The following is a 12,710-nucleotide window of genomic DNA, read 5'->3' as shown; positions in this document are numbered from 1 at the left end:
TGTTTGGTTTTCTGTTCTTGTGATAGTTTGCTGAGAATGATGGTTTCCAGCTGCATCCGTGTCCCTACAAAGGACATGAATTCATCCTTTTTTATGGCTGCATAGTATTCCATGGTGTATATATGCCACATTTTCTTCCCCCTTTCTTTTTTTTTTTTTTTTTTTTTTTTTTTTTTTTTTTTGAGACGGAGTCTCGCTCTGTCGCCCAGGCTGGAGTGCAGTGGCTGGATCTCAGGATCTCAGCTCACTGCAAGCTCCGCCTCCCGGGTTCACGCCATTCTGCTGCCTCAGCCTCCCGAGTGGCTGGAACTACAGGCGCCTGCCACCTCACCCGGCTAGTTTTTTTTTTTTTTTTTTTTTTGGGTATTTTTAAGTAGAGACGGGGTTTCACCGGGTTAGCCAGGATGGTCTCGATCTCCTGACCTCGTGATCCGCCCATCTCGGCCTCCCAAAGTGCTGGGATTACAGGCTTGAGCCACCGCGCCCAGCTGTGCCACATTTTCTTAATCCAGTCTGTCACTGATGGACATTTGGGTTGATTCCAAGTCTTTGCTATTGTGAATAGTGCTGCAATAAACATACATGTGCATGTGTCTTTATAACAGCATGATTTATAATCCTTTGGGTATATACCCAGTAATGGGATGGCTGGGTCATATGGTATTTCTAGTTCTAGATCCTTGAGGAATCGCCATATTGTTTTCCACAATGGTTGAACCAGTTTACAATCCCACCAACAGTGTAAAAGTGTTCCTATTTCTTTTTTTTTTTTTTGAGACGGAGCCTCGCTCTGTCGCCCAGGCTGGAGTGCAGTGGCGGGATCTCGGCTCACTGCAAGCTCCGCCTCCCGGGTTCACACCATTCTCCTGCCTCAGCCTCCCGAGTAGCTGGGACTACAGGAGCCTGCCACCGTGCCCGGCTAATTTTTTGTATTTTTAGTAGAGACGGGGTTTCACCGTGTTAGCCAGGATGGTCTCGATCTCCTGACCTCATGATCTGCCCGCCTCGGCCTCCCAAAGTGCTGGGATTACAGGCGTGAGCCACCGAGTCCGGCCAAGTGTTCCTATTTCTCCACATCCTCACCAGCACCTGTTGTTTCCTGACTTTTTAATGATTGCCATTCTAACTGGTGTGAGATGGTATCTCATTGTGGTTTTGATTTGCATTTCTCTGATGACCAGTGATAACGAGCATTTTTTCACGTGTCTGTGGGCTGTATGCATATCTTCTTTTGAGAAATGTCTGTTCATATCCTTTGCCCACTTTTTGATGGGGTTTGTTTTTTTCTCGTAAATTTGTTTGAGTTCTTTGTAGGTTCAGGATATTAGCCCTTTGTCAGATGAGTAGATTGCAAAAATTTTCTCCCATTCTGTAGGTTGCCTCTTCACTCTGATGGTAGTTTCTTTTGCTGTGCAGAAGCTCTTTGTTTAATTAGATCCCATTTGTCAATTTTGGCTTTTGTTGCCATTGCTTTTGATGTTTTAGATGTGAAGTCCTTGCCCATGCCTATGTCCTGAATGGTATTCCCTAGGTTTTCTTCTAGGGTTTTTATGGTTTTAGGTCTAACATTTAAGTCTCTAATCCATCTTGAATTAATTTTCATATAAGGAGTAAGGAAAGGATCCAGTTTCAGCTTTCTACTCACGGCTAGCCAATTTTCCCAGCACCATTTATTAAATAGGGAATCCTTTCCCCATTTCTTGTTTTTCTCAGGTTTGTCAAAGATCAGATGGCTGTAGATGTGTGGTATTGTTTCTGAGGGCTCTGTTCTGTTCCATTGGTCTATATCTCTGTTTTGGTACCAGTTCCATGCTGTTTTGGTTACTGTAGCCTTGTAGTATAGTTTGAAGTCAGGTAGCGTGATGCCTCCAGCTTTGTTCTTTTGACTTAGGATTGTCTTGGCAATGTGGGCTCTTTTGTAGTTCCATATGAACTTTAAAGCAGTTTTTTCCAATTCTGTGAAGAAAGTCATTGGTAGCTTGATGGGGATGGCATTGAATCTATAAATTACCTTGGGCAGTATGGCCATTTTCACAATATTGATTCTTCCTATCCATGAACATGGTATGTTCTTCCATTTGTTTGTGTCCTCTTTTATTTCACTGAGCAGTGGTTTGTAGTTCTCCTTGAAGAGGTCCTTTACATCCCTTGTAAGTTGGATTCCTAGGTATTTTATTCTCTTTGAAGCAATTGTGAATGGGAATTCATTCATGATTTGGCTCTCTGTTTGTTACTGGTGTATAAGAATGCTTGTGATTTTTGCACATTAATTTTGTATCCTGAGACTTTGCTGAAGTTGCTTATCAGCTTAAGGAGATTTTGGGCTGAGACAATGGGGTTTTCTAAATATACAATCATGTCATCTGCAAACAGGGACAATTTGACTTCTTTTCCTAACTGAATACCCTTTATTTCTTTCTCTTGCCTGATTGCCCTAGCCAGAACTTCCAACACTATGTTGAATAGGAGTGGTGAGAGAGGGCATCCCTGTCTTGTGCCAGTTTTCAAAGGGAATGCTTCCAGTTTTTGCCCATTCAGTATGATATTGGCTGTGGGTTTGTCATAAATAGCGCTTATTATTTTGAGATACATTCCATCAATACCGAATTTATTGAGAGTTTTTAGCATGAAAGGTTGAATTTTGTCAAAGGCCTTTTCTGCATCTATTGAGATAATCATGTGGTTTTTGTCTTTGGTTCTGCTTATATGCTGGATTACGTTTATTGATTTGCGTATGTTGAACCAGCCTTGCATCCCAGGGATGAAGCCCATTTGATCATGGTGGATAAGCTTTTTGATGTGCTGCTGGATTCGGCTTGCCAGTATTTTACTGAGGATTTTTGCATCGATGTTCATCAGGGATATTGGTCTAAAATTCTCTTTTTTTGTTGTGTCTCTGCCAGGCTTTGGTATCAGGATGATGTTGGCCTCATGAAATGAGTTAGGGAGGATTCCCTCTTTTTCTGTTGATTGGAATAGTTTCAGAAGGAATGGTACCAGCTCCTCCTTGTACTTGTGGTAGAATTCAGCTGTGAATCCGTCTGGTCCTGGACTTTTTTTGGTTGGTAGGCTATTAATGATTGCCTCAATTTCAGAGCCTGCTATTGGTCTATTCAGGGATTCCACTTCTTCCTGGTTTATTCTTGGGAGAGTGTAAGTGTCCAGGAAATTATCCATTTCTTCTAGGTTTTCTAGTTTATTTGCGTAGAGGTGTTTATAGTATTCTCTGATGGTAGTTTGTATTTCTGTGGGGTCGGTGGTAATATCCCCTTCATCATTTTTTATTGCATCTATTTGATTCTTCTCTCTTTTCTTCTTTATTAGTCTTGCTAGTGGTCTATCAATTTTGTTGATCTTTTCAAAAAACCAGCTCCTGGATTCATTGATTTTTTGGAGGGTTTTTTGTGTCTCTATCTCCTTCAGTTCTGCTCTGATCTTAGTTATTTTTTGCCTTCTGCTAGCTTTTGAATGTGTTTGCTCTTGCTTCTCTAGTTCTTTTAATTGTGATGTTAGAGTGTCAATTTTAGATCTTTCCTGCTTTCTCTTGTGGGCATTTAGTGCTATAAATTTCCCTCTACACACTGCTTTAAATGTGTCCCAGAGATTCTGGTAAGTTGTATCTTTGTTCTCATTGGTTTCAAAGAACATCTTTATTTCTGCCTTCATTTCGTTATGTACCTAGTAGTCATTCAGGATCAGGTTGTTCAGTTTCCATGTAGTTGAGCGGTTTTGATTGAGTTTCTTAGTCCTGAGTTCTCGTTTGATTGCACTGTGGTCTGAGAGACAGTTTGTTATACCTTCTGTTCTTTTACATTTGCTGAGGAGTGCTTTACTTCCAACTATGTGGTCAATTTTGGAATAAGTGTGATGTGGTGCTGAGAAGAATGTATATTCTGTTGATTTGGGATGGAGACTTCTGTAGATGTCTATTAGGTCCGCTTGGTGCAGAGTTGAGTTCAATTCCTGGATATCCTTGTTAACGTTCTGTCTCGTTGATCTGTCTAATGTTGACAGTGGGGTGTTGAAGTCTCCCATTATTATTGTATGGGAGTCTAAGTCTCTTTGTAAGTCTCTAAGGACTTGCTTTATGAATCTGGGTGCTCCTGTATTAGGCACATATACATTTAGGATAGTTAGCTCTTCCTGTTGAATTGATTCCTTTACCATTATGTAATGGCCTTCTTTGTCTCTTTTGATCTTTGATGGTTTAAAGTCTGTTTTATCAGAGACTAGGATTGCAACCCCTGCTTATTTTTGTTCTCCATTTGCTTGGTAGATCTTCCTCCATCCCTGTATTTCGAGCCTATGTGTGTCTCTGCATGTGAGATGGGTCTCCTGAATACAGCAAACTGATGGGTCTTGACTCTTTATCCAGTTTGCCAGTCTGTGTCTTTTAATTGGACCATTTAGTCCATTTACATTTAAGGTTAATATTGTTATGTGTGAACTTGATCCTGTCATTGTGATATTAGCTGGTTATTTTGCTCGTTAGTTGATGCAATTTCTTCCTAGCATCGATGGTCTTTACATTTTGGCATGTTTTTGCAATGGCTGGTACCGGTTGTTCCTTTCCATGTTTAGTGCTTCCTTCAGGATCTCTTGTAGGGCAGGCCTGGTGGTGACAAAATCTCTAAGCATTTGCTTGTCTGTAAAGGATTTTGTTTCTCCTTCATTGATGAAACTTAGTTTGGCTGGATATGAAATTCGGGGTTGAAAATTCTTTTCTTTAAGAATGTTGAATATTGGCCCCCACTCTCTTCTGGCTTGTAGAGTTTCTGCCAAGAGATCTGCTGTTAGTCTGATGGGCTTCACTTTGTGGGTAACCCGACCTTTCTCTCTGGCTGCCCTTAACATTTTTTCCTTCATTTCAACTTTAGTGAATCTGACAATTACGTGTCTTGGAGTTGCTCTTCTCAAGGAGTATCTTTGTGGCGTTCTTTGTATTTCCTGAATTTGAATGTTGGCCTGCCTTACTAGGTTGGGGAAGTTCTCCTGGATGATATCCTAAAGAGTTTTTCCAACTTGATTCCATTTTCCCCCTCACTCTCAGGCACACCAATCAGACGTAGATTTGGTCTTTTCACATAATCCCATATTTCTTGGAGGCTTTGTTCATGTCTTTTTTTTTTTTGAGACGGAGTCTCGCTCTGTCGCCCAGGTTGGAGTGCAGTGGCGTGATCTCGGCTCACTGCAAGCTCCGCCTCCCAGGTTTACGCCATTCTCCTGCCTCAGCCTCCCGAGTAGCTGGGACTACAGGCGCCTGCCACCTCGCCCGGCTAGTTTTTTTTTTGTATTTTTGTAGAGACGGGGTTTCACTGTGTTAGCCAGGATGGTCTCGATCTCCTGACCTCGTGACCTGCCCGTCTTGGCCTCCCAAAGTGCTGGGATTACAGGCTTGAGCCACCGCGCCCGGCCTGTTCATTTCTTTTTCCTTTTTTTTCTCTAGACCTCTTGCTTCATTTCATTCATTTGATCTTCAATCAGTGATACTCTTTCTTCCAGTTGATTGAGTCGGAAGCTTGTGCATTTGTCACATATTTCTTGTGTCATGGTTTTTATCTCTGTCAGTTCGTTTATGGCCTTCTCTGCATTGATTATTCTAGTTATCCATTCTTCCATTCTTTTTTCAAGATTTTTAGTTTCTTTGCGCTGGGTATGTAGTTCCTCCTTTAGCTCTGAGAAGTTTGATCGACTGAAGCCTTCTCCTCTCAACTCGTCAAAGTCATTCTCCATCCAGCTTTGATCCGTTGCTGGTGATGAGCTGCGTTCCTTTGGAGGGGGAGGTGCGCTCTGATTTTTTGAATTTCCAGCTTTTCTGCCCTGCTTTTTCCCCATCTTTGTGGTTTTATCTGCCTTTGGTCTTTGATACTGGTGACGTACTGATGGGATTTTGGTGTGGGTGTCCTTTCTGTTTGTTAGTTTTCCTTCTAACAGTCAGGACCCTCAGCTGTAGGTCTGTTGGAGATTGCTTGAGGTCCACTCCAGACCCTGTTTGCCTGGGTATCAGCAGCAGAGGCTGCAGAAGATAAAATATTGCTAAACAGCGAGTGCTGCTGTCTGATTCTTGCTCTGGAAGCTTCGTCTCAGGGGTGTACCCCGCCATGTGAGGTGTGAGGTGTCAGTCTGCACCTAGTGGAGGATGTCTCCCAGTTAAGCTACTCAGGGGTCAGGGACCCACTTGAGCAGGCAGTCTGTCCGTTCTCAGATCTCAACCTCCGTGCTGGGAGATCCACTGCTCTCTTCAAAGCTGTCAGGCAGAGTCATTAACATCTGCAGAGGTTTCTGCTGCTTTTTGTTAACTATGCCCTGTCCCCAGAGGTAGAGTCTACAGAGACAGGCAGGCCTCCCTGAGCTGTGGTGGGCTCCACCCAGTTCGAGCTTCTGCGCGGCTTTGTTTACCTACTGAAGCCTCAGCAATGGCGGGCACCCCTCCCCCAGCCTCGCTGCCGCCTTGCAGTTAGATCTCAGACTGCTGTGCTAGCAATGAGGGAGGCTCCGTGGGCGTGGAACCCTCCGGGCCAGGTGTGGGATATAATCTCCTGGTGTGCCGTTTGCTAAGACTCTTGGTAAAGCACAGTATTAGGGTGGGAGTTACCCGATTTTCCAGGTGTTGTGTGTCTCAGTTTCCCTTGGCTAGGAAAAGGGATTCCCTTCCCCTTTGTACTTCCCAGGTGAGGCGATGCCTCGCCCTGCTTCAGCTCTCGCTGGTCGGGCTGCACGAGCTGACCAGCACCAATTGTCCAGCACTTCCCAGTGAGATGAACCCGGTACCTCAGTTGAAAATGCAGAAATCACCCGTCTTCTGTGTCGCTCACTCTGGGAGCTGGAGGCTGGAGCTGTTCCTATTTGGCCATCTTGCTCTCGACCTATAGTTTTTTTTTAAATTCAACTTGAATTCACATTCTCATTTGAAATATTCAAATAAGTATTCAAGGAGGAACCTACTTTTGGTTTGAGGGCTTATATTGTTTTCCAGATTGGGTTCTTCATCTGTTGCATGGAAATTTCTTCTCTCATTGTATTTCTCTTTTTTTATAGTAGGTTTGATAGTTGCTATGTCATTTTTGTTTATCTTCTTCATGTTACATGTGGATAGCTCTGTTTACACCTTTTTGTTTGTAGCTACAGAGTATAGATGAAATATCCTTGATATGTTTCTAGTCTTCTTTGGGACCTATCTCACGCACCCCTGCTCATCCACTATGGTTAGTTGTCGATTGTTGCTTTCATCCTCTTTTCATTTTTCTTTTTCTTTTTCTTTTCTTTTTTTGACATGGAGTTTTGCTCTTGTTGCCCAGGCTGGAATGCAGTGGTGTGATCTTGGCTCACTGCAACCTCCACCTCCCAGGTCCAAGCAATTCTCCTTCTTCAGCCTCCCGAGTAGCTGGGATTACAGGCATGCACCACCATGCCCAGCTAATTTTGTGTTTTTAGTAGAGGTGGGGTTTCACCATGTTGGTCAGACTGGTCTACCTCAGGTGATCCACCTGCTTCGGCCTCTCAAAGTGCTGGGATTACAGGCGTGGGCCACCATGCCTGGCCTCATCCTCTTCAACCTGAGGACATGTGCTGTTGAGAAGCTTGCCACTGAAGGGTTCAGTTATTTTTGGCAGATCTGAGTTCTGTTCTTTTTTCTAAAATCTTTTTAAGTGTGCCATATCCAGGGGTATATTCCATGTATTTCCGTAGGCTTTGGCTGGTTCTCTCAACTTGGCTCAGTGTTCTGGAAGATGGTAAGTTTCAAATACTCACACTGCTTTTCCTGAGGTCCCGCTGTGGTTTGTAGAAGTTCTTAATCTTGATGAAATATTTTTAAAACTTTCACAGAATTGCCTCTTGACTCTTCAGTCTAGACCTCTTTTCAAATTGGAAAATATTTCTTATAAGCGTACTCTCCTTTCCTTCTTGCATTTCATTTTGTAAACGTTTTTCCAGTCAGGTGTCCAGGTATAAGAGTTCTATCATCCTATGCTTTAAAAAATTATTATTTTTCGTCTGGGCTCAGTGGCTCATGCCTGTAATCCCAGCGCTTTGGGAGGCCGAGGCAGGTGGATCACGAGGTCAGGAGATAGAAACCATCCTGGCTAACACGGTGAAACCCCATCTCTACTAAAAATACAAAAAATTAGCCGGGCGCAGTGGCGGGCACCTGTAGTCCCAGCTACTCAGGAGGCTGAGGCAGGAGGATGGCGTGAACCCTTAGGTGAAGCTTGCAGTGAGCCGAGATCGCGCCACTGCAGTCTAGCCTGGGCCAAAGAGCGAGACTCCGTCTCAAAAAAAAAAAAAAAACAATTTCAGCTAGACATGATGGCTCATGCCTGTAATCCCACACTTTAGGAGGCCGAGGCAGATGGATTACTGGAGGTCAGGACTTCAGGACCAGCCTGGCCAACATGGCGAAACCCTGTCTCTACTAAAAATACAAAAAGTAGTCGGGTATGGTGGCAGGTGCCTGTAGTCCCAGCTCGTTAGGAGGCTGAGACAGGATAATCGCTTGAACCCAGGAGGCGAAGGTTGCAGTGAGCCAAGATGGCACCATTGCACTCTAGCCTGGGCAACAAGAGCATGACTCTGTCTCTAGAGAAAAAAAAAAAAAAAAAAAAAAAAATTGGCCATGCGCGGTGGCTCACGCCTGTAATCCTAGCACTTTGGGAGGCTGAGGCGGGCAGATCACTTGAGGTCAGGAGTTCAAGGCCAGCCTGGCCAACATGGTGAGCCCCCATCTCTACTAAAAATGCAAAAATTAGCTGGGCGTGGTGGCGGATGCCTATAATCCCACCTACTCAGGAGGCTGAGGCAGGAGAATCACTTGAACCCGAGAGGTGGAGGTTGCAGTTTCCATCTCTTTATTTATTTATTTATTTATTATTTTTTTTAAATTGTTAGCTCATCTCTGCTGGCAGGAACTTATGGTTTTTTTTACCCAGGAATCTTGGGCATGTATATTTAAAATGTTTACTAATATAGAAAAACAACATTTGTATGTTTGTAATTTAAAGGAGCTTCCTGCAGTATGGACTAATCTCATTTTGATGTTTCAGTTTTCCATGTTAAAATTCCTTTGCACTTCCCTCCTTTCTTTTTTTTTTTTTTTTTTTTTTTTTTTTGAGACTGAGTCTGGCTCTGTCGCCCAGGCTAGAGTGCAGTGGCCGGATCTCAGCTCACTGCAAGCTCCGCCTCCCGGGTTTACGCCATTCTCCTGCCTCAGCCTCCGGAGTAGCTGGGACCACAGGCGCCCGCTACCTCGCCCGGCTAGTTTTTTGTATTTTTTAGTAGAGACGGGGTTTCACCATGTTAGCCAGGATGGTCTCGATCTCCTGACCTCGTGATCCGCCCGTCTCGGCCTCCCAAAGTGCTGGGATTACAGGCTTGAGCCACCGCGCCCGGCTTGCACTTCCCTCCTTTCATGTGAAAAAACATTTTAAATGGTTTGTTAAGGCATGATAAATCTAAGTACTGGCAGCTGGCCTGCAAATGTAACAAACCACACAGCTCATGCGCCTAGGAGGTCACACTAAGTGAAGCGAATGTTGAGGAGGGATCCGCCCATAAAAGGGAAGAAAGTTTCGTTATTGAGAAATCAAAACTTAAGAGGGGAAGGGAATGGGGTATAACCTTATAAGGGGGATAATAAACTTTGGCAACGTCTGGGAAGATTGTCACCCCACAGTACTTAACCACTGAGGAACTGGCGGAGGGACTTGTACGCTAAGAGATAAATTACCTGTTGTGACTGTCCCAGTGTGCTTGCCCACCTAACACCTGATCTTGCAAGACCATTATTATTATTATTTATTTATTTTTTTGAGATGGAGTTTCGCTCTTGTCGCCCAGGCTGGAGTGCAATGGCGCGATCTTGGCTCACCACAACCTCCGCCTCCTGGGTTCAAGCGATTCTCCTGCCTCAGCCTCCTGAGTAGCTGGGATTACAGGCGTGTACCACTACGCCCAGCTAATTTTGTATTTTTGGTAGACACGGGGTTTCTCCATGTTGGTCAGGCTGGTCTTGCACTCCCAACCTCAGGTGATCTGCCTGCCTCAGCCTCCCAAAGTGCTGGGCTTACAGGCATGAGCCACTGCACCTGGCTAGACCATTATTAAAAAGTCTCACATTTGCTGTTTTTCGAGCCTCTAAGTCCATTCTTTGGGTTTGTACGGTGAGTGTGTTTCTCAACATTTCACATCCCACCCCCATATATTTTTTACAGCTGTATTTGAGCTGGGAAACCTGAGAAGAGGTTAGATATAAGAAATTCTAGGCCGGGCGGGGTGGCTCAAGCCTGTAATCCCAGCACTTTGGGAGGCCGAGACGGGCAGATCATGAGGTCAGGAGATCGAGACCATCCTGGCTAACACGGTGAAACCCCGTCTCTACTAAAAAAATACAAAAAACTAGCTGGGCGAGCTGGTGGGCACCTATAGTCCCAGCTACTCGGGAGGCTGAGGCAGGAGAATGGCGTAAACCTGGGAGGCGGAGCTTACAGTGAGCTGAGATCCGGCCACTGCATTCCAGCCTGGGTGACAGAGCGAGACTCCGTCTCAAAAAAAAAAAAAAAAGAAAAGAAAAGAAATTCTAGGGTCACACCTGTAATCCCAGCACTTTCAGAGGCCAAGGCAGGCAGATCACGAGGTCAGGAGCTTGAGACCAGCCTTGTCAAGAGACCAGCCTAGCTAATATGGTGAAACATCATCTCTACTAAAAAAAAAAAAAAAAAAAAATACAAAAAATTAGCCAGGTGTGGTGGTGGGTGCCTGTAATCCCAGCTACTCAGGACGCTGAGGCAGGAGAATCGCTTGAACCCGGGAGGCGGAGGTTGCAGTGAGCCGAGATCACACCATTGCACTCCAGCCTGGGCAACAAGAGCGAAACTCCGTCTTAAACAAAAAACAAAACAAAAAGAAATTCTAGAGGAAGAGAATAGACCCTTGATTTGGATGGGAAGATCAGATGGCTCGTGCCTATAATCCCAGAACTCTGGGAGGCCAAAGCAGATGGATCACGAGGTGAAGAGATAAGAGACCATCCTGATCAATATGGTGAAACCCTGTCTCTACTAAAAATACAAAAATTAGCTGGGCGTGGTGTCGCACGCCTGTAGTCCCAGCTACTCGGGAGGCTGAGGCAGGAGAATCACTTGAACCTGGGAGGCAGAGGTTGCAGTGAGACAAGATCACGCCACTGTACTCCAGCCTGGCGACAGAGCAAGACTTCATCTCAAAAAAAAAAAAAGAAAGATCTTGGGGAGTGGTAAGAGGTAACATTTTAGTTTGCGAAGCAGAGATGGGGATATTTCAGATGGATACAAAAGATAAGAAGACTAAGAGAACATACTTTCTAAACTAAGGGGATAATCTGATTCTAAGATTAAGTTTTCTTAAGAAAAATTCTGCTTTTCAGCAGCTACATTGTTTCTATAGTACTTAAAACTAGTTTTGTACAGAGAAATACAAAAGAAACCTTGTGGATATCTCAGAAATTTTGTACAGATAGTCATTACTGTAATAGTATATGTGTGTGTTTTTCCCTCCAGAATCTCCCTGGAAAAGAAGACATGAATATCTGCAATGATACTTCCTGATAAGAAGTCGATACAAGAAAAGGAAAGGAAATTGACAGCTAGTGAGCAGAATTTCCAACAGCAGGATTTCGTATTTTTTGCTTCCAACTACACACTTCCATTGCCCACTTTTAAATCAGAGATACCTACACTCAAAATTCAGACAAGGCAAAAGGATACTTTTCTTGTATATTTTTTGAGATTGAAGAAACAGCAATGTCCAGGAAACAGAGCCAGAAGGGTAAGATACATGTGGGCATAAATTGTTAAAAGCATAGTTGTAATGATCCCCATTTATAGCTGTATATTTAAAAACTGTCCTAATGTGTTTTGAATGGTTTTACAAGTATATATGGATATTAGATTACAGCTTTGTGTATTACCAGTCTGAGAATTAATTCATATAACAATAGCTTTTCTATTCACACAAACTTATCAAATTGTGATATACTTACTATCTTGAAGATGCATTTTTGAATACTGAACATATGTTACGGAGATGTGGTAAGAGGGCTAGCTTGTTGCAGGATGTTCTATGTTGTTTGAGTTGACATTTTTCTAGAGAAAGGCAGTGGAGCAAGAGTAAATGCTTCTGGTTTTTGTTTCCTTCTTTAGCTTTCCTTCCAGGATTGTTCCTCTAGCTTCTTATCTAAAGTGAAATACAGGGTGCAAAGAGTCAGGAAATAGAAGGGTAGTTATAATGGAGGGAAGGACAACAAAGATTCTGCAAAACCTTTTTCTACTTTTCTAGAAAGCTGCAAAAATTTAAAGGGACAAAGTGAACAATAGCACTAGAACTATTGTACGTAACTGGTATGTATTGATTAAAAGAATGATCATAGATATCCTGGCATTTTCCCCTCATTCAATTTAATTTCCAGTTCAAAGTTAATGTTCTTTAATTCAAAACAAAGCTTCATAGATCCAGGTCTCACATGTTAAATATGAAGAAAATGCTTTTAAAGCTGATTTTGACTTGGTAATTCAAAAACCTCATAAGAAAGTAAATAAACCAGATTTGTGGTTTCGAAAGTTGTAGTTTCATTGTGTAGTAAATCTATAGGAAGAATCTGAGCTCTAGGGAATGCTTAGATTACTAAAGCTGAACTGTTCTGTGGAATGAAATTTACCAACGGAAAAGTTTTTTTTTTA

At 43.2% G+C, this 12,710-nt stretch overlaps 1 protein-coding gene across 2 annotated transcripts in view; it reads left to right on the top strand.

Annotated features, from left to right (window-relative positions):
• The window catches only part of LOC105492875 (spermatogenesis associated serine rich 2), a 168,443-nt gene that overhangs the window by 79,368 nt on the left and 76,365 nt on the right, over positions 1 to 12,710 (top strand). For both annotated transcript variants that reach the window (XM_011760202.3, XM_011760204.3), the window contains exon 2: positions 11,532 to 11,799. In XM_011760202.3, coding sequence (XP_011758504.1) covers positions 11,775 to 11,799 — 25 coding nt within the window. In that variant the 5' untranslated portion in view covers positions 11,532 to 11,774. The remainder of the gene's footprint in view (positions 1 to 11,531; positions 11,800 to 12,710) is intronic.

The sequence above is a fragment of the Macaca nemestrina genome, chromosome 10, assembly GCF_043159975.1.
Source record: "Macaca nemestrina isolate mMacNem1 chromosome 10, mMacNem.hap1, whole genome shotgun sequence".
Classification (NCBI taxonomy): Eukaryota; Metazoa; Chordata; class Mammalia; order Primates; family Cercopithecidae; genus Macaca; species Macaca nemestrina.
The sequence above is the reverse complement of the archived record's forward strand: the minus strand, read 5'-3'. Positions and strand labels throughout refer to the sequence as shown.